Source organism: Oncorhynchus gorbuscha, linkage group LG23 (assembly GCF_021184085.1).
Source record: "Oncorhynchus gorbuscha isolate QuinsamMale2020 ecotype Even-year linkage group LG23, OgorEven_v1.0, whole genome shotgun sequence".
Classification (NCBI taxonomy): domain Eukaryota; kingdom Metazoa; phylum Chordata; class Actinopteri; order Salmoniformes; family Salmonidae; genus Oncorhynchus; species Oncorhynchus gorbuscha.
This window is the reverse complement of record NC_060195.1, coordinates 46,946,705-46,969,550: the sequence shown is the minus strand read 5'-3', so window position 1 is coordinate 46,969,550 and position 22,846 is coordinate 46,946,705. Positions and strand designations below refer to the sequence as shown.

Here is a 22,846-nt window from a genome sequence, read left to right as displayed (position 1 = left end):
GACAGATGAACAGTGGGTTGACACTTCCAGCGCTGGGGTTAGCGTGTAGAGGCAACCCCCCCCCCCCTCCCCCCCTCGATTTCCCTGACTCCACTGTCCTGTCTGCCCAGTGAATGGAGAATCCATCGAGTAGCATCTTGCCCGAACCCATGTTTCAGAAAATCGCAGTTTCGAGACTCCCGTTGGTAGCAAATCCGCAATCTAAGGTCATCTATCTTATCGTGTATGTTGGTGGAGGGGAAGAGGTGACTGGTTTTCCCTTCACCTTAATTTTACCAGGAATATCATCTGTCGCGCAGATGGGTTGATGGGTGGAGAGAAATAACTGGAGGTGCCTACCTGGTATGATTGAAAATCGAACTGGTGGTAAAGCGGCCTCCATTTACTATTCAAGTGCACACAGATGACATGTATTTTTACCCCTGCCCTTGTTCCTGACTGGCTGATGTCATGATCGCCATAGCCTGTCCAACCAATCAAATCCTCCTTTCGGAGGTGGTCAGGAAGATATGATCACAATCAGTTCTTTTAATAATCTACACTGGTATAAAAATCTGTTTTTATTTCAAATTGAATACAGAAAAGTCAACCTAACTACTATGACAGACATACAGACAACTTTGATCAACACAACAAAAAGGTAAAAGCAAATGTACAGTAACTCTTAACACATGAGATGTGACTTTGGTGCTGTCAAATGTTATATACAGTAACTCTGGACACATGAGAGGACTTTTGTGCTGTCAAATGTCTGAAACGCTATATACAGTCCACATACTATAGAAACATTCATTCATAGGTCATATTCAAGAATTGGTTGTCGATTACCAAAATAACGGTTGAACAACAACAAACATTCAAGCAAAAGCACAACACATTGAAAACATTTTAAAATGGAAATGCCTAAAAATTTTCAAAAGTAATAGATTGAAGATGACAGAATAAAGGATTTTTTTTAAAGACACAGGAAAGAGGAATTGCGTGACTATATCAAGTCCGAAACGCACAGAAGAATATTACCGTTTTTAGTATATATAAAATCCACTCAGAACTGCTCAAATGCCATGGTATCATGGAAAAGGATAACACGTTTCTATTTACAGCCTGGCCGCACCAAGCTTTCAACAAAGGTCTTGCATTCTTCCAAAACATTTTTAATAGTTACTGGTGGAGCGCATGCTAAGGTTGCAGTCCCTATGGCTCTTTGTTACAAAAGTATGGGGGCAACAAATGAAAAGACACTCCCTTGCAGTATATATGGCTTAATCCTGATTATCACTATTCTGATGGTTTGAATAAATCAACCAATTGTTGTGGGCTTTTGAATAATGTCCATTAGTGAAGTCAACCAACCAAGGTTCTCTTCAATTCCAGAGCTTCTATTCTCTTCAGTTCTCAGGAGATCTCCTCATCCACCATAAGCTCCTGCAGTTGCTCCTCAACAGAACTCAGCTGGTCCTCCTCGCTCTGTTGCTGCTCTGGCTCCTGGTTAGACTTCTGCTCCATACCAGGCTCTCCCTCTGGTTCATGGCGCCCGTTCTCAATGTTCTCTGTGCTCTCGAAGCAGCCAGAGTCCCTGGGTACGTCACCCTTCTCCTCAGTGCTACTTCCCTCCTCCTCCTCTGGCTCAGACTCGTCATCCGCTGAGGGGGACAAAGACTAAAACAATCAGCATCATCAATACAGCGTAGATTAACGATCCCATCAATTTCAGTTTTGGTCCAAATGCATTATTTCAGTATGCATGTGCCTCTAACATCAGGGAAATTGCCTTTGAAGTCAAGTGCGGTGCGACGTCAGCGCAGTGTGGTTCGTTTGAATCCCAGTCGTGGTGTACGTAATTTAAAACAGGGAAACACGTTGAAGTCTGAGGGGGCTAGCAGCTAACAGCCAACCAAGCACTTATGTTCAGAACAGAGGAAACAGCCATAATGATATGGATCATAACTGGTCGGAAACAGGTGTTTTTAAATGAGGGCTAATTATCTGACTCGAGGGAAGAGAGCTCCCATATCAAAGTGTTTATGAGGGCCAAATGGGGTTTCCTACAGGCCAATGCAGTAACCTGTGAGCGGAATATTGTACCTTTTACTGTACAGTTTGGCTCATGAAATTAATCTAATTAGGTAGCAGTTTCCCAAGAAAGGAGAGAAAGCTGAAGATGGCACTGTACAGAGAACAGTTATAGGCTTTGCTGAAAATGTCCTGCATTACATTACATCTTGAAGTACCACATAGGAGGCTATGCTCCCATGTAAATGAGAAATGAATACATACAATGGAGTGATTGCTTAAAGGTACATTATGGCATCATCTACCTGTAGTAAAGCATTGCATCTGTGTGCTTAGTCTTTCTGTGATTTATTTTGTGATCATGGGCCCCCTATAGTGTTTGTTGTGTGATCGAGTATGTTATATGTAATTGAGTGTGGACCTACAGTCACGCAGCAGCTCAGAGGCAGTCAGAATCTTGGCACGTTGCTCAGCATCTGTGATGTTAAGTTCGTTGAGGTGACACTCCTTCAGGCCGCCAAAGTCCTCCAGGCTCTGGAAGCCGTGCATAGACAGCAAAGAGCCCAGCTCCTGAACAACAGAGAGAATCATCACATTAGCATTAGTTTTTCACAATAATCCAAAAATAAATATTAATTTGACAGGGATTTCTGAGGGCTACGAATGCAATGCAATTATATGAGATGCGTTGTCAGATACTTATCCAGTTTCACTAATGTCTTTATATATCACCTTTTCCAAATCTGAACTGATCGGAGTTAATAATGATTGCTCTTTGACTGCGTTCTCTAAGCCAATTGTCTATTTGAATGTGTATGAGATTAAGAGGATATGACTGTCTTACGGTGAGACCGATCCTCTCCAGAACTTCCTCCAGGGTCTGGGGCTTGTTTTTGGCCTTGGAGAAGCGGTTCTTGCTGGAGCACATTTTCCTCATGGGCGGCGTGACCTCATCCGGTAAGATGTTGACATAGATGAACTTGAAGGTGCCCACCTTGTTGTTAAGCTTCCCTGTCCATGTGCCCACCGGGTCCTTCTCAATGATCTGGATGATGTCGCCTTTCTGCGGGAGAAAGTGATGATGAATACCTGGATTCAAACTAGATCCAATCTGCTTCCCAGTTATATAATACAATGTGACCACATACAGTGCCTTCAGAAAGTATTCATACCCTTTGACTTATTCCACATTTTATGTTACAGCCTGAATTAAATAATGGATGACAGATTTTTCTCACCCATCTACACACAACACATAATGACAAAATGAAAACATGTTTAGATTACTTTGCAAATTAGTTGAAAATGAAATTCAAAAATCAAATTTGCATACGTATTCACACCCCTGAGTCAATACTTTGTAGAAGCGCCTTTGAGGGTGATTATAGTCATCTTTGGTATGACTGTCAGCTTTACACATCTGGATTTGGGGATTTTCTCCCTTTCTTCCTTGCAGATATTCTCAAGCTGTTAACTCTGCCTTTTCCTGGTTGCTAAAATGCTAATAGTATAGATCATTTAAGTTTATATGACATAACAAGCAAGTATGGTGTAGAGAATCATTGTACCATCATAACCGCAGTGAAATATATTATCCATAAGTTGGTGTACAAAACCGTAAGTAAAAGATGCAAAAATGAAACTTAAGAACGGGAAACAGAAATAGCGCACAATGAGAATGACAGATCTATAACTGGTCGGTTCACCAAAAAAGTTACATATTGCAGCTTTAAATTAGATGGGGAGTGGCGTTGAATAGCAATCTTCAAGTCTTTCCAATGGGATTCAAGTATGGTCTTTGGCTGGGCCACTCAAGGACTTTCACATTCTTGTTCTAGCATTGCTTTGGCTGTATACTTGGGGTCATTGTCATGTTGGAACGTAAATATTCTCCCGTCTAAGGTAATTTGCACTCGGAAGAAAGGTCTCAAGGATTTGTCTGCATTTAGCTCCATTCATTGTTCCCTCTAACCTTACCAGTCTCACAGTCCCTGCAACTTACAAGCATCCCCATAGCATGATGCTGCCACCACAATGCTTCATGGTAGAGAGATGGTGTTAGACTGGTGATGAGCTGTGCCTGGTTTTCAGACCACAGAATCTCTCACGTGGCGTCATGTGCCTTTTTCTCAAGAGTGTCTGGCCACTCTCACATAAAGCCCATTGGTGAATTGGTGTAGAGACTGTTGTCTCAGCCAAGTTCTGTCAGAATGGTCACGGGTCCTTGGCCACCTCCCTGACCAAAGTCCTACTTGCCCGGTAGCTCAGTTAGGTTGTACGGCCAGCTCTAGGCTGAGTAGTTCAATATTCTTTTCAATTTCCCAATGAGGAAGACACCTGTGCTCTTGGAAACTTTCAACACTCTAGAAATTGTTTTATACCCTTCCCCAGATACAGTATCTTCCTCATCACAATTTTCTCGGACATCTACAGACAGTTCCTTGTACTTCATGGTATAGTTTCTGCTCTGACATGCAATGTCAACTGTGGGAACTTTTATATAGACAGGTGTATATCTTTCTAAATTCTGTCCAAACAATTGAATTGGCCACGGGTGGACTACGTGTCATTTCATTTAATACATTTTCAGAAATGACTAAAAACATGTTTTTACTTTGTCATTATAGGGTATTGTGAGTAGATGGCTGAGAGAAAAACACATATATATAATCCGTTTTGAATTCAGGCTGCACCAACAAAATGTGGAATAAGTCAAAGGGTATGAATACTTTGAAGGCACTGTACATTTTGTAGTACTATGTGAAGTGGTTCGTTCTGTCACCTTTCTGCAGGAGTAACAGTGGATGACTACCTCGATTGAAGCATTATCTGCATTCCAGTTAAGTAGTATATGATCACATACATTTTGTGGTATACAGTATGTGAAGTCGGTCTGTGTAATTCTATACTTCACCGAGCTACTCTAATAATGGCTACATGTCTAATCTGGTCAGCGCTCAGTACAATTGCCCTCTATATAGATTCAGCCATGGATGAATACTAAGGAACCATTATTTTACTTCACAATCTGTTCACAATCTGTTAACAAGTTCTTTCAGGAGGGCCTTACTGGTTGAACCAGTCTGAATGTGGCTAGGGGGCAGTATTCGAAAGTTTGGATGACTGACGTGCCCAATGTAAACTGCCTGTTACTCAGGCCCAGAAGCTAGGATATGCATATAATTGGTAGTATTGGATAGAAAACTCTTTACTGTTAACATAATGTCTGTGAGTATAACATAACTTATATAGCAGGCGAAAACCTGAGGAGAATCCATCTGGGATTTTTTTGTCGTTGAGCTCACCACTCATTATAATGGCTGTCTATGGGAATGGAATACCTCCCAGATTGCAGTTCCTAGAGCTTCCAGTAGATGTCAACAGTCTTTAGAAAGAGTTTCAGGCTTATTTTTTGAAAAATTGAATTTGTAGTTTTTGTAAGTGGCTCCCATTTTGGCTGTAGTGTTGTGGTGCACGTTGGTGAGGGTGTGCACTTCGTTATTTATCTCCGGTAATGAACTTACTATTCTCAGTCTTAATTTTAGCATTTATTTTCATATCACGGTACCCAAGGATTCATTAGAAACATTGACTTGTTTGGACGAAGTTTATTGGTAACTTTTGGGATTCATTTGTATGCATTTTGAACGAGGGAAACCATTGGATGACTGAGTCAAGCGCGCCAACTAAACATACTTTTTTGGGATGTAAAGAAGGACTTTATTGAACAAAAGGACTATTTGATGAACATTTAATACATTTAATATTACGAATTTTGTATTTTGAATTTCACACTCTGCAATTTTACTGTATGCTGTCGAGGTGGGGCGCTAGCGGCACGCCTAGCCCAAAGAGGTGTAAGTGGACCGTCAGTCTGGTTAAACCAGGCTACTTACTTGGAGCTTGAGGGACTCTATGTCATAGGGGCTGGGGATGAAGTCTGTGTGGACACGAGCACGACCACAGAAGGGGCCTGTGTAGGGAGTACTGGACTCCTCCAGCCTCATGCTGTCTCTCTGGCTGTAGCCACTGTCCAGGCTCTGGCGGTCCCCACCTGTTGTAATACACAACACCCATAGTCAGACAATCACTGAAAATCACTTGGCTTAGATATATTTAATTTAACCATCTTAACTTACACCCAGAGAGCTGGCGAGAGACGGGGCTGTGGACAGTGTCCTCGGAGCCATTGGAGCACACAGATGTCCTATTGCCTGCTGTCAGGCCTGGCATCCAGTCTGTGGTGGGAGAAAGGGAACCCTCCTCACCACTCTCCCCCTGTATACATAAAGGATATTATTTAGGTGTTCAACAACAGACCGAACCTTCAGGTCAAAATATGCCCTAACCATAGACATATATTCGTTATACAAAAAAAGTGTGTTGTGTATATACATACAGTGGGGAGAACAAGTATTTGATAACCTGCAAAATCGGCACTGTTTTCTATATACAAAGCATGTCTAGGTCTGTAATTGTTATCATAGGTACACTTCAACTGTGAGACGGAATCTAAAACAAAAATCCAGAAAATCACATTGTATGATTTTTAAGTAATTAATTTGCATTTTATTGCATGACATAAGTATTTGATACATCAGGAAAGCAGAACTTAATATTTGGTACAGAAACCTTTGTTAGCAATTACAGAGATCATACATTTCCTGTAGTTCTTGACCAGCTTTGCACATACTGCTGCAGGGATTTTGGCCAACTCCTCCATACAGACCTCCAGATCCTTCAGGTTTCGGGGCTGTCGCTGGGCAATAGACATTCAGCTCCCTCCAACGATTTTCTATTGGGTTCAGGTCTGGAGACTGGCTAGGCCAATCCAGGACCTTGAGATGCTTCTTACGGAGCCACTCCTTAGTTGCCCTGGCTGTGTGTTTCGGGTCGTTGTCATGCTGGAAGACCCAGCCACGACCCATCTTCAATGCTCTTAATGAGGGAAGGAGGTTGTTGGCCAGGATCTCGAGATACATGGCCCCATCCATCCTCCCCTCAATACGGTGCAGTCGTCCTGTCCCCTTTGCATAAAAGCATCCCCAAAGAATGATGTTTCCACCTTCATGCTTCATGGTTGAGATGGTGTTCTTGGGGTTGTACTCATCCTCCTTCCTCCAAACACGGCGAGTGGAGTTTAGACCAAAAAGCTCTATTTTTGTCTCATCAGACATTACCTTCTCCCATTCCTCCTCTGGATCATCCAGATGGTCATTGTCAGACTTCAGACGGGCCTGGACTGAGATGGCCGCCTCGCTTCGCGTTCCTAGGAAACTATGCAGTTTTTTGTTTTTTTACGTGTTATTTCTTACATTAGTACCCCAGGTCATCTTAGGTTTCATTACATACAGTCGAGAAGAACTACTGAATATAAGATCAGCGTCAACTCACCATCAGTACGACCAAGAATATGTTTTCCGCGACGCGGATCCTGTGTTCTGCCTTACAAACAGGACAACGGAATGGATCGCATGCAGCGACCCAAGGAAACGACTCCGAAAAAGAGGGAAACGCGGCGGTGTTCTGGTCAGACTCCGAAAAAGGGCACATCGCGCACCACTTCCCAGTATTCTTCTTGCCAATGTCCAGTCTCTCGACAACAAGGTTGATGAAATCCGAGCAAGGGTGGCATTCCAGAGGGACATCAGAGACTGCAACGTTCTTTGCTTTACGGAGACATGGCTTACTGGGAAAACGCTATCCAGGGCGGTGCAGCCAACGGGTTTCTCCACGCATCGCGCCGACAGAAACAAACATCTTTCTGGTAAGAAGAGTGGCAGGGGCGTATGCCTCATGACTAACGGGACATGGTGTGATGAAGGAAACATACAGGAACTCAAATCCTTCTGTTCACCTGATTTAGAATTCCTCACAATCAAATGTAGACCGCATTATCTTCCAAGAGAATTCTCTTCGATTATAATCACAGCCGTATATATCCCCCCCCAAGCAGACACATCGATGGCTCTGAACGAACTTTATTTAACTCTTTGCAAACTGGAAAACATTTATCCGGAGGCTGCATTCATTGTAGCTGGGGATTTTAACAAAGCCAATCTGAAAACAAGACTCCCTAAATTTTATCAGCATATCGATTGCGCAACCAGGGGTGGTAAAACCTTGGATCATTGTTACTCTAACTTCCGCGACGCATATAAGGCCCTGCCCCGCCCCCCTTTCGGAAAAGCTGACCACGACTCCATTTTGCTGATCCCTGCCTACAGGCAGAAATTAAAACAAGAGGCTCCCACGCTGAGGTCTGTCCAACGCTGGTCAGACCAAGCTGACTCTACACTCCAAGACTGCTTCCATCACGTGGACTGGGACATGTTTCGTATTGCGTCAGATGGGAATATTGACGAATATGCTGATTCGGTGTGCGAGTTCATTAGAACGTGCGTCGAAGATGTCGTTCCCATAGCAACGATAAAAACATTCCCTAACCAGAAACTGTGGATTGATGGCAGCATTCGCGTGAAACTGAAAGCGCGAACCACTGCTTTTAATCAGGGCAAGGTGTCTGGCAACATGACTGAATACAAACAGTGCAGCTATTCCCTCCGTAAGGCTATTAAACAAGCTAAGCGTCAGTACAGAGACAAAGTGGAATCTCAATTCAATGGCTCAGACACAAGAGGCATGTGGCAGGGTCTACAGTCAATCACGGACTACAAGATGAAATCCAGCCCAGTCACGGACCAGGATGTCTTGCTCCCAGGCAGACTAAATAACTTTTTTGCCCGCTTTGAGGACAATACAGTGCCACTGACACGGCCTGCAACGGAAACATGCGGTCTCTCCTTCACTGCAGCCGAGGTGAGTAAGACATTTAAATGTGTTAACCCTCGCAAGGCTGCAGGCCCAGACGGCATCCCCAGCCGCGCCCTCAGAGCATGCGCAGACCAGCTGGCCGGTGTGTTTACGGACATATTCAATCAATCCCTATACCAGTCTGCTGTTCCCACATGCTTCAAGAGGGCCACCATTGTTCCTGTTCCCAAGAAAGCTAAGGTAACTGAGCTAAACGACTACCGCCCCGTAGCACTCACTTCCGTCATCATGAAGTGCTTTGAGAGACTAGTCAAGGACCATATCACCTCCACCCTACCTGACACCCTAGACCCACTCAAATTTGCTTACCGCCCAAATAGGTCCACAGACGATGCAATCTCAACCACACTGCACACTGCCCTAACCCACCTGGACAAGAGGAATACCTATGTGAGAATGCTGTTCATCGACTACAGCTCGGCATTCAACACCATAGTACCCTCCAAGCTCGTCATCAAGCTCGAGACCCTGGGTCTCGACCCCGCCCTGTGCAACTGGGTACTGGACTTCCTGACGGGCCGCCCCCAAGGTGGTGAGGGTAGGCAACAACATCTCCTCCCCGCTGATCCTCAACACGGGGGCCCCACAAGGGTGCGTTCTGAGCCCTCTCCTGTACTCCCTGTTCACCCACGACTGCGTGGCCACGCACGCCTCCAACTCAATCATCAAGTTTGCGGACGACACAACAGTGGTAGGCTTGATTACCAACAACGACGAGACGGCCTACAGGGAGGAGGTGAGGGCCCTCTGAGTGTGGTGTCAGGAAAATAACCTCACACTCAACGTCAACAAAACTAAGGAGATGATTGTGGACTTCAGGAAACAGCAGAGGGAACACCCCCCTATCCACATCGATGGAACAGTAGTAGAGAGGGTAGCTAGTTTTAAGTTCCTCGGCATACACATCACAGACAAACTGAATTGGTCCACTCACACTGACAGCGTCGTGAAGAAGGCGCAGCAGCGCCTATTCAACCTCAGGAGGCTGAAGAAATTTGGCTTGTCACCAAAAGCACTCACAAACTTCTACAGATGCACAATCGAGAGCATCCTGGTGGGCTGTATCACCGCCTGGTACGGCAACTGCTCCGCCCTCAACCGTAAGGCTCTCCAGAGGGTAGTGAGGACTGCACAACGCATCACCGGGGGCAAACTACCTGCCCTCCAGGACACCTACACCACCCGTTGTTACAGGAAGGCCATAAAGATCATCAAGGACATCAACCACCCGAACCACTGCCTGTTCACCCCGCTATCATCCAGAAGGCGAGGTCAGTACAGGTGCATCAAAGCTGGGACTGAGAGACTGAAAAACAGCTTCTTTCTCAAGGCCATCAGACTGTTAAACAGCCACCACTAACACTGAGTGGCTGCTGCCAACACACTGTCATTGACACTGACCCAACTCCAGCCATTTTAATAATGGGAATTGATGGGAAATTATGTAAATATATCACTAGCCACTTTAAACAATGCTACCTTATATAATGTTACTTACCCTACATTATTCATCTCATATGCATATGTATATACTGTACTCTACATCATCGACTGCATCCTTATGTAACACATGTATCACTAGCCACTTTAACTATGCCACTTTGTTTACTTTGTCTACACACTCATCTCATATGTATATACTGTACTCGATACCATCTACTGTATGCTGCTCTGTACCATCACTCATTCATATATCCTTATGTACATGTTCCTTATCCCCTTACACTGTGTATAAGACAGTAGTTTTGGAATTGTTAGTTAGATTACTTGTTGGTTATCACTGCATTGTCGGAACTAGAAGCACAAGCATTTCGCTACACTCGCATTAACATCTGCTAACCATGTGTATGTGACAAATAAAATTTGATTTGATTTGACATGCGCTGGCTTGAGCGGGGGGACCTTGCGTGCGCTGCAGGATTTTAATCCATGACTGTGTAGTGTGTTACTAATGGTTTTCTTTGAGACTGTGGTACCAGCTCTCTTCAGGTCATTGACCAGGTCCTGCCGTGTAGTTCTGGGATGATCCCTCACCTTACTCATGATCATTGATGCCCCACAGGGTGAGATCTTGAATGGAGCCCCAGACTGAGGGTGATTGACCGTCATCTTGAACTTCTTCCATTTTCTAACTTTTTCCATTTTGCTTGCCTATTGTCCTGGAGCCCATCCCAGCCTTGTGCATGTCTACAATTTAGCCCTGATGTACTTACACAGCTCTCTGGTCTTGAACATTGTGGAGAGGTTGGAGTCTGTTTGAGTGTGTGGACAGGTGTCTTTTATACAGGTAACGACTTCAAACAGGTAATGAGTGGAGAACAGGAGGGCTTCTTAATAAAGAAACTCTGAGAGCCGGAATTCTTACTGGTTGGTAGGTGATCAAACACCATTTTCTTGTTCAGAAAGTGAGCCATGGGCACACCAACACTCAGGTGACATTTACAAAAGCATTTGTGTTTAGTGAGTCCGCCAGATCAGAGGCAGTAGGGATGACCGTGTGTTCTTTGTAATTGTGTGTATAGGACAATTTTTCTGTCCGGCTAAGCATAAAAAATGTAACTAGTACTTTTGGGTGTCAGGGAAAATGTATGGAGTAAAAAGTACATTGTAATTGTTTTATTTAACTAGGCAATTCAATTAAGAACAAATTCTTATTTACAATGACTGCCTACCCCAGCCAAACCCTAACAACACTGGGCCAATTGTGCAACGCCTTATGGGAGTCCCAATCACAGCCAGTTGTGATACAGCCTGGAATTGAACCAGGGTCTGTAGTGAACTCTCTAGCACTGAGATGTAGTGCCTTAGACTGCTGCGCTCCTCGGGAACCCCCTTTTATTTCGGAGATACCTTAAAAAACGACGTAAGTAAAAATACTTTAAAGTACTACTTAGGTACTTTACACCACTGAGCCTTGTATGGTAGAATGAGTTATAGCTGTGAAAGCCTTTGTTTGGATGCTTTTTGAAATGTGTCCACTAGGGGGAGGCACTATCAACCTTTTGAAGATATTCATAAAAAGGGGTACAGTAGTGACACCGGTAACTACCAAAATAATGGAAACACTTGAGTAAATGAGGGATACAATGTAAATTGAAAGCAGGTGCTTCCACACAGGTGTGGTTTCTGAGTTAATTCAGCATTCAACATTCCATCAAGCTTAGGGTCATGTTTAAACATTCTGGGCAGGCCATTATTTTGTCTATCATGGCTATGCCCTCATGGGATGACGATGCCCCCATCCACAGATAACAAGTGGTCACTGAATGATTTGATGAGCATGAAAACTATATGCCATGGCTGTCTCAGCCACCAGATCTCAACCCAATTGAACACTTATGGGAGATTCTGTAGCGGTGCCGGAGACAGCGTTTTCCACCACCCATCAACAAAACACCAAATTATGGAATTTCTTGTGGAGGAATGGTGTCGCATCCCTCCAATAGAGTTCCAGACACTTGTAGAATATATGGCAAGGTGCATTGAAGCTGTTCTGGTGGCTCATGGTGGCCTAACTCCCTACTAAGACACTTTATGTTGCCTTTATTTTAGTTGTCATATGATATTCAGGAAATATAGTGTGTCGCTTTCAGGGGTAAACTAAATATCTATGTCCCCCAAAATTATATCACATATTTGAATCTATATTTGATTTTTGGAATATAAATAATGTTGATGTTTACAATATAAACTCAGCAAATAAAAGAAACGTCCTCTCACTGTCAACTGCGTTTATTTTCAGCAAATTGAACATGTGTAAATATTTGTATGAACATAAGATTCAACAACGGAGACATACGCTGAACAAGTTCCACAACGTGTGACTAACAGACATGGAATAATTTGTCAAAATCAAAAGTAACAGTCAGTATCTGGTGTGGCCACCAGCTGCATTAAATACTGCAGTGCATCTCCTCATGGACTGCACCAAATTTTCCAGTTCTTGCTGTGAGATGTTACCCCACTCTTCCACCAAGGCAAGTTCCTGGACATTTCTGGGGGGAATGGCCCTGCCCTCACCCTCTGCTCCAACAGTTCCCAGGCATGCTCAATGGGATTGAGATTCTGGTTCTTCGCTGGCCATGGCAGAACACTGACATTCCTGTCTTGCAGGAAATCACACAGAATGAGCAGTATGGCAGGTGGCATTGTCATGCTGGAGTGTCATGTCAGGATGAGCCTGCAGGAAGGGTACCACATGAGGGAGGAGGATGTCTTCCCTATAACGCACAGCATCGAGATTGCCTGCAATGACAACAAGCTCAGCCTGTTGATGCTGTAACATACCGCCCCAGACCATGACAAACCCTCCACCTCCAAATCGATCCCACTCCAGAGTACAGGACTCGGTGTAATGCTCATTCCTTCGACGAAAAGCGCTAATCTGACCAGCACCCCTGGTGAGACAACTGTGACTCGTCAGTGAAGAGCACTTTTTGCCAGTCCTGTCTGATCCAGCGACGGTATTGTTGCCGGTGATGTCTGGTGAGGACCTGCTTTACAGCAGGCCTACAAGGCCTCAATCCAGCCTCTAAGTCTATTGCAGACAGTCAGAGCACTGATGGAGGGATTGTGCGTTCCCGGTGTAACTCGGGCAGTTGTTGTTGCCATCCTGTACCTGTCCAGCAGGTGTGATGTTCAGATGTACCGATCCTGTGCAGGTGTTACATGTGGTCTGCCACTGCGAGGACTATCAGCTGTCCATCCTGTATCCCTGTAGCGCTGTCTTAGGCGTCTCACAGTATGGACATTGCAATTTATTGCTCTGGCCACATCTGCAGTCCTCATGCCTCCTTGCAGCATGCCTAAGGCACGTTCACGCAGATGAGCAGGGACCCTGGGCATCTTTCTTTTGGTGTTTTTCAGAGTCCTTAGAAAGGCCTCTTTAGTGTCCTAAGTTTTCATAACTTTGACCTTAATTGCCTACCGTCTGTAAGCTGTTAGTGTCTTAACGTCCGTTCCACAGGTGCATGTTCATTAATTGTTTATGGTTCATTGAACAAGCATCGGAAACAGTGTAAACCCTTTACAATGAAAATCTGGGTTATTATTTGGATTTTGGGGGGGGGGGATTTTTAGGGTCCTGCTGAGTTTAATTGCCATTTTATTAGACAACCTGTCAGTTATGATGATTTATTGGTAAGAAGACAGACATCACGTTGTAAGCTTTGGAACCATCTTTGTTCAGACCAAACCATAGTGTTATGGGCACTGTAGTATATCACGTTACACTTACCCCCTCTGCCAGGGCCTTCTGTACCGTCTTGGAGGTTTTGCGGGTCATGGTGCGTGAGATGACTTTACGCCACGACTTCTTCCCCTGCTTACTGCCACTCTTCAATGCATCCTCCACAGGCATATCCTCTGGCACCTAAAAGTTTCATTTTGGTTACCATTTCAACATTCACATAAGTCTGTCTTTTCAAGATGTGGGTGTTGTGTGCTGTTTTTAATCTATGTGGATCACAAATGAAGTGCACAGGGTCACCTAACTAGGGCTGGTGCGGTCATTAACATAAACAGGTGTAGCATCTCCTGTCTTCCAAGCATAGCCCACAAGCCACTGATGCAGACCTTTGGAACATCTAGCATACATTTTAAAAGTCTAATAAATCCTATTAAAGTAGCCTACACCATCACAACAAATCCGTTCATTATTCATCAGACAAGTCTAAAGAAAAATGACAAATGTAGTCTATTTCAGAATAACAGATTAGCATACTCCGAGATGCCCTTTTCTAAAAGGCCCTGATCTGGCTATACCATATTGTGAGCTACACTAGTTCATTTAGAAGACAAGATTTGCTTAGAATTCCATGGCATTATTTTATATTTTATAGTATGAAGAATATTATTGAATACATTCTAAGGCATGATGCTACTTTAATGGTGATTTGAAAAATGTTGCATGCAAAGCTCCGCTTTGTTTCTTGTGCAGGCTACACACACTTCATCAGTCTCTCATTCACAATTTGACAAGCACTTGATAATATTCTCACCAGGCCTCGAATTTCCTGGCGGCATCCCCCTTGTGTGGCCGTAACGCCCTCTAAAACAAATTGGCCTTTTGCGGCCAAAATGGTTGTTGTGCTCTTGGACTGAATATAATAACGAGAATTCCTTTCTCCCAGCTGCCAATCGTTGTGCTCCAAAGCACCTATCTCACATGGCTCTCTGATATGTCAATTCGTATTATAAACCGGATGTTTGATGGGAGAGATGTTTGAGCCCTGTATGCTGATTGGCTGACAGCCGTGGTATATCAGACCACATACCATGGGCAACATGTATTTATTTTTAACCCCCTTTTCTATCCAATTGTTAGTAATGACCGCAAATGCAATTCTGCATGTAATGCTTTATTTATAAAGGTGAATTTTTATGGTGAAAATGGACTTGAAACTCACGTGCGGCCTATCTATGCCAGTTAGGCTCTACACCGGTAGGCTCTGCTTAATTATTATATATTTATATTTTTCTCCCCAATTTCAATCTTGTCTCATTGCTGCAGAGGCCAAGGTCGAGTCATGCGTCCTCCTAAACATGACCAGCCAAACTGCGCTTCTTAACACCCGCCCACTTAACCCGGAAGCAAGCTGCACCAATGTGTCGGAAGAAACGCCATTCAACTGGACGACAGAGGTCAGCCTGCAGGCGCCCTTTCCACCACAGGGAGTTGCTAGAGCGCGATGATCCAAGTAAAGCCCTGCTGGCCAAGCCCTCCCCTAACCCAGACGATGCTGAGCCAATTGTGCGCCATCTTATGGGACTCCCGGTCATGGCCGGTTATGACACAGCCTGGGGTCGAACCCGGGTCTATAGTGATGCCTCAAGCGCAGTAGACCCCTGCACCACTCCTTAGACCCCTGCACCACTCTGGAGGCCCCAGCCTCTACTTATTTTAATAATTGAATTGGTCACTTTAGTTGTGACACAAACCTTATCCAGACATATAGGATTATGGGCTAAGCGACATGAGGTGGGCGACTATGATTTGAAATAGTCGGCAAATAAAAAGGCATGCACTGTTTCTTTCTTTACTGAACAAGCGGAGCATCATTCATAAGTGATAGGTGAATATTGTCACCCATCAGATTATTCTTAATTTAATCTCGTCTTCACATTCACAAAATAATATACATGAAAAAAATACATGTCATCTATGCACTTAAATAGCGAATGGAGGACTCTTTTCCTGTGGTTCATTTTCATGCCACCCAGGTAGGCTATACTCCTGTTGTAAAAGATAAGCAAAATGCTTAATATTAGTAAACTTGAGAAATAAATATAGTAGGCCTAGCCTATAGAAAGCTAATGGGATTTTTTAAGAGGGATCTCAACTCTTTTCTCACGCAATTGCATAGCCTCTATAAATGTTGCGCAACATGAGTTCATGGGCTCTCATGTGTTTGATTTGATTTTTGATCACATTTGCATTGACGTCAGAGTGATTAGAAGAACAATAGAGGGCTTAGTACCAGGCAGTTGGCAAGTTTGGTAGGCTACTTATGACCATCAGCATCAGAGCATAGAGAAGCCTAGTTACCATGACTAAACGGTCACGTGGAATTTGACTGTGATCATGACTCATGACCACTGAGGCGGTAATACGGTCACCATAACAACCCTACACCTAACCTAACTGATTTCATTCACAAAAATGTAAGTGATCAATGTAACTTGCGTGATGATGTGCTCTAGAGTGGTTCATGCGCACGCTTCACACACACAAACGGATTGCAGTGTGAGACATGAATCAGTGATTGGGATGCTGTGTTGGGGAGAGTGCTTCCAGTGAGGTTTGGCTGTGATGACAGTTTGTGTGTGTCACCGGCAGAAGGCCCAGAGAGCGAGAGAAGAGCAGAGCATGGCGCAGTGAGTCATACTAGCTCCTCCCCATCTTCAGCACAACAGACCACATCACCACAAGTACTGTAAACACATACTGCAGATTTATCATATACATACAGAGCGAAACTTGAAAATAAATGCAGAAACACATACAAAAGCATGGATGCACGCACTCACCTACAAAATCAATAGAACATTGCTTAGGCTGATATCTCATTATTTAGTCATCTCTGGAGGTGGAATAGTTGGGGTGAATGGGATCTGGCTGAGAAGCAGCAGACTGTCTGGAAGACACAGCAGCCAGCGGTTCTCTGCTTGACTGGCTTTCACAGAGGACATCCTGCTCTGGTATTTCTGTCCTTCTGTCTTTCAATGTGGTTTAATTTGCCCGCAGCTCTAAGCTTCATCCTCTGAACTTCCTCTCATTGTTGAAAACCTCTTCTAAACTTCTACCTCTGTCTAACTTCCAGTCATACTGTTTGTAAAATACAGTAGGGAAATAAATGCTATCCAGTCAAGTTTGATTATATTGTCATCAACGTGACACTGAGGAACTCCAGACCTCGGCTATTGTTGGTGTCAGTTGTCGACAGTTCTTTTGTTTTTTTTTGCAATTTTTGGGAAGCACGAACTGCAAACTTCCATTTATCGTTAAAGATTCAAACACTGATGTCAGTTTTCCCTTTGTGTTCAATAGACAATTTGTGTGAATGTGGGTATGGTTAAAACTCAGTTGTTTGCATGAACGTTAACCAGTATGTCCTCCGTCGAGGAACAAGTACTTTTAGAATTTCAGTCAACTAAGAGATTGAATTTGAAACCATCCCTGTATTTATTCAATCCATTTTTTCTTCCCCAAAGGCCTGAAGAATTGCTTTAGCTTCCCAAGCTAATGCCTAGGCTTTAGCTCAGAAGACTAACACAGCAGACTGGAGACCCGGGTTCAATGCCAGTCAGTCTCACTGTAAACTTACTGTGTAGTCCAAGTTGAACTCCTTGTCCACCACTACTGGGGACTTGGGCTTCATGAAGTCCTTGAAGCTGCTGGACCTCTGCAGGGTGAGCTGTGGAGACAGAGGGAGGACACAGAGAATTAATGTAGGGGAGACCTAGAGAAATACACATATGAGTCATAAAAAATATAATCTCGACATTCAAGTCATGTGGTCTTAAAAACGTACAACATTTCGTCAAAGATATTTTTGCACCCAGAGAGTTCTTCTAGTAAAATACGCAGACAGTTGTAATAGAGACAATGAGCCAGGAGGAAATAGAACCGTGGCATGATATCTAAAATACAGTAGAGAACACATGATAGCATTTATCATTTTGGCAACTTCTTTTAAATAGTTTCTTCTTCCTCAAATCTAAAAAAAAAATTATCAGATACAGCTGAGAAGAAGAGCCAAAATGCCACTGTGGCCACTCTTTGGGGGTTTAAGCCTGGTTATGGTTCAGGCCTCTTGTTGAGCACTTACAGTAATGACAAAATCTGAATCATCAAGTTTATTAAAATGAGAACTTAACAAAACCAATTCCTCTTATTTCATGAAGCGCCTACATTCAACTAAATGTACCTGATGATAGACATTTCTCAGAACATTAGAAACAGTTGTGTGCAGAGTTTGTTTGTGTTGTTGGTTGAAATCACTCTTGAGATGGTACTTTACACACTGATGTTTCACTATACGTGGTATCACGTCCTTATCAGTCGAGATTCACAGAATAAATCTATATCAGACAGGCTTAGTCATGTACGCTAGCTCGGCAGGTTGTCATGGGATATTTAGTCATATATTATGGGATATGTATCCTTACAGTATATCCTGATCAATATCTGACTACAGGTAAAAAGGACACTGCTGCTCCCAAAGCTGCCTGCACAGATGGTGACTGTATTAAAAAGTGAATTTTGAACCTTTCCTGGGTCACAAATCAATACAGTGGGCTGATCCCAACCAGGTTTTACCAGCATGCAGCATGAGACACTGCTTACCCAGATCGACAAGGCTTAGACGCAATCAATAACATTTATAGAATACTGTTCCCAGAATATGCAAAGATAAAAGCTGAAGTCATGTGTGCTGTTTTTATAGACTAGTGTGCTTCTATTTGCTCTATGCCTCCATATCTAGTCTCTCCAATGCATTTCAATAAACCCCTTAATTAGCCTTTGCATCTGTTCTCATCTCTGATTATACACTTCAGCTATGAATCAAAGATATCCCCCATCTGTGATTACACATATGATTGAGTCTCAATTTGATACTGCACTGAGAATCAATACAGAAATCGTTGATTCGGTCAAACCGTTTCCACTTGGAGTTCTCTATAGCGACAGGGCAGAGTGGGGTAAGTATGTGTTTTTGATATTCAGCATCACTCCGTCAAGGAATTTATTGTATTCTTTCTAACAAATCTATCTCCATAACATTTCAGGATGTTGTGTATCCCTGGAAATAAGAATGAATGTAAAACATTATAGTTTTGAGAACATAACGGAGTCCAAAAAAGGTGGTCTCTTGGCACAACTTATCCTGGGTATACGGGGCAAACACCCATTCAACGCAATCACGCCCCCTTTTTCTACCCTATTTCGATTTTGTTTCATCGCTGCAACTCCCCAACGGGCTTGGGGGGCGAAGGTCGAGTCATGTGTCCTCCGAAACATTACCAGGCAAACCACGCTTCATAACACCTGCCCACTTAACCTGTAAGCCAGCCGCACCAATGTGTAGGAGGAAACGCCATTCAACTGGACGACAGGGGTCAGCTTGCAGGCGCTCGGCCTGCCACAAGGAGTCGCTAGAGCGCGATGAGCCAAGTAAAGCCCCCCGACCAAACCCTCCCCTAACCCGGGCGACGCTGGACCAACTGTGTGCCGCCCTATGGGACTCCCGATCATGGATGGTTGTGATACAGCCCGAAATTGAATCCTGGTCTGTAGTGACACCTCTAGCACTGCGAAGCAGTGCCTTAGACCGCTGCGCCACTCGGGGGCCCCATTTAGTCTTTTATTCATTTTAAGAATCTTTTAACACGGGCTTAACACCAAACACTTACTACTTTTTAAAAACACTTAACATAGTACAGGCTCTTTTTTTTACTTCATGGGATAAGAAAGAATGCCTTGCATTATGCCTGGGAAGAAAACACTTCAATTTTCTCAACTTGCTATGAGCTCAACTTACCCCAAGGCAAAGCATCATGAAACCTCTAACTGTTTTTTGGACCTAACTTGCTTACCCCTTTTTCATGTTTTGTTCTTCAGACTCCATGAAATTATTAAACATTTTGTGCATGGTTTCCTAGAAACAAGGGCTTCTCAACTTACCCCACTCTCCCCTAAGCAGCCATTACTTTCCATATGACACCATGGCCTATGTTCATATCCACCTCTCCTTCTTGCCTAAAGAATCCTAAAAATAATTCAAAAAATCCACAGAATGGGGGTACATGTTGGGCAACTGTCAGCATCCAATTGCTGCAGGTGTCTAGACAGCCTTGGTGGCAATAGTGCTCTAGGTCATCTCTTCCTGATGCCACTGAATTAGAGGGTACAACTTCTCAGAGAAGATGGCGTTTGTGTAGTTTATCATGATAGGCATTAGTATAATCTAATATCCATTAGGTGATCTTGCTGAAGAGCAAATCATTTGCCTTGTCTAGCATCAAAACCCACTGAAGTGTCATGGTGGTGAGGAGCAGTGAGGTGATGAGATGTGTAATGATGAAACTTGGATAGAAGCGTAGATTATGCATGCAGATGGAAAATAAGGGCACTGGTGTTAAACATAGGAGAATAGCTGTTACCCAACCAAGCCAGTAGAGCTTTAGAGCGAGAAGCCACAAAATGCCTAAGTATGACTCAAACTGAATTTAGCTGCTACGTCCATGGCCAATAGCAATGAATCATACAGCAATATTAGAGGAACTAAGGTTTAGTGCCAAGAGAAGCAATACTTTTGTATTTTTAACCCTGACAACCAAGGCTCCCATCTATTTCAGTTGCAAGTTTCAGAAGTTTTTCTTTTCTTTTCAGGTCACCACAAAGGTTTCTTCTTCTAAGCCTGTGTAGCAAAACCTGTCCGTGTTGGCTGCACATACAGACAATGGGCTAATGTGCCTCTCACCGTCGTCAGTGTTTGAGTTTGTACAAGGGAATGAGCCAGAGAAAGTAGCACTCTAAATTACTGTTCATCTGTTCATTCATCAATAAGATGAACACGTTGTGGTGTTCTCGTTTTAGCAAAAAACTTTTTTTTCACTTGATCACTGCTCATTTTGAGAAGAAAGAGAATTGCAGTCCAAAGCCCTTTTTGCGGTGTTCAGACAGCTCTTCTCCTCTTTGTCTTTGCACTTTGTATCAGCATGACTCAGACACAATCCTCCCATCCAAACACAGACAACCTGAACCTCCTCACCTTCTTCTTCTGCACCTTCTCCTGCACCTGCTCCTTCTCTGAGGCGTTGGAAGGTTTTCGCCTTAACATTGTTCCTCTACGGTTTCTCCTGCTATTCTTTTTGGTCAAACAGTGGAGAGACAGGCACCAACAGACTTCAGCAGCTCCTGTCACTCTGATGTCACTTCTAGAGAGCTCTGACAAAACAGTAGAGACAAAAAAGAGTGACTTCCTGTTTGACAGAGTGGAGCAGAGACTGAGAGGAAGACACATGACCACACAGGAAGTGGAGAAGCAAACGTCTGTAGGCGCTTTGGTTTGGGTTTGACAGAGAAACTCAACATTGCTTGTATTTTCTTTTCATTATCTTAATAACCTTGGGTGCCAGGCTTTTTTCGACATACATTGCTGGTGAAAGTGCAGATTCATCTCTTAAGTTCACAATACTAATGGTTGATATCAGTGGATGCTGGTGAGAGGCGCTATAGGAGGATGGTCTCATTGTAATGGCTGGAATGGAATAAATGGAACAGAGTCAAACATCTGGTTCAACACCGTTTGATACCGTTCCATTTATGCCACTCCAGCCATTACAAGGAGCCTGTCCACTTATAGCTCCTCCCACCAGCCTCCACTGGTTGATATAGTCAGAAAAAGTAATGGTTCTAATCCAATTTGTCTAAAATAAGGGATAGCTAACATAAAATAGGGGTTAAGCCACGGAACAAGAGTAACCAGCAGTTAAAGATGACAATTTTCTGTGTCGGTAGGCCTACTCTGTCTGGGGTGGAAAGGTAGGCCTATACTTATTTTCCACCATAATTTGCTAATAAATTAATTAAAAATCCTACAATGTGATTTTTCTGGATTTTTGTCCCTCATTTTGTCTGCCATAGTTGAAGTGTACCTATGATGAAAATTACATGCCTCATCTTTTTAAGTGGGAGAACTTGCACAATTGGTGGCTGACTAAATACCTTTTTGCCCCACTTCCCAAGACTTGGACTCACTGGCCACTTTAATGGCATTAGAGCATTGGGCCAGTAACCAGAAGGTTGGTGGATCGCATACCCGAACTAACAAGGTAAAAATGTGTCGTTCTGCCCCTGAACAAGGCATTTAACCCACTGTTCCTAGGCCATCATTGTAAATAAGAATTTATTCTTAACTGACTTGCTTAGTTAAATAAAGGTTATATGATGGGGCCACAGTGTCTCCTGACTCCTCCTGTCTCAGCCTCCAGTATTTATGCTGCAGTAGTTTATGTGTCGGGGGGCTAGGGTCAGTTTGTTCGATCTGGAGTACTTCTCCTGTCCTATTCGGTGTCCTGTGTGAATTTAAGTATGCTCTCTCTAATTCTCTCTCTCTCTCTCTTTCTTTCTCTCGGAGGACCTGAGCCCTAGAACCATGCCACAGGACTACCTGACATGATGACTCCTTGCTGTCCCCAGTCCTCCTGGCCGTGCTGCTGCTCCAGTTTCAACTGTTCTGCCTGTGATTATTATTATTTGACCAGGCTGGTCATTTATGAACATTTGAACATCTTGGCCATGTTCTGTTATAATCTCCACCCGGGACAGCCGACATAGCCTGGTCACCCCACATAGCCTGGTTCCTCTCTAGGTTTCTTCCTAGGTTTTGGCCTTTCTAGGGAGTTTTTCCTAGCCACCGTGCTTCTACACCTGCATTGCTTGCTGTTTGGGGTTTTGGGCTCTGTTTCTGTACAGCACTTTGAGATATCAACT

The 22,846-nt window shown here is 43.6% G+C and overlaps 1 protein-coding gene across 2 annotated transcripts; it reads right to left on the bottom strand.

Moving 5' to 3' along the window:
- Positions 1-545: 545 nt before the first annotated feature.
- Positions 546-21,296, bottom strand: sash3 (SAM and SH3 domain containing 3). Of its 2 annotated transcripts, none has more exons than XM_046325183.1 (8): positions 21,123-21,296; positions 17,673-17,762; positions 14,084-14,218; positions 6,153-6,291; positions 5,910-6,067; positions 2,858-3,076; positions 2,439-2,583; positions 546-1,643 (listed from the first exon to the last, which is right to left on the bottom strand). In XM_046325183.1, the coding sequence occupies exons 1-8, from the start codon at positions 21,189-21,191 to the stop codon at positions 1,396-1,398; spliced, it is 1,203 nt and encodes a 400-aa protein (XP_046181139.1). In that variant the 5' UTR covers positions 21,192-21,296; the 3' UTR covers positions 546-1,395. The 2 variants fall into 2 exon arrangements, with proteins under 2 accessions (XP_046181139.1, XP_046181140.1); XM_046325184.1 differs by having other exon boundaries at positions 1,535-1,659.
- Positions 21,297-22,846: the final 1,550 nt, after the last annotated feature.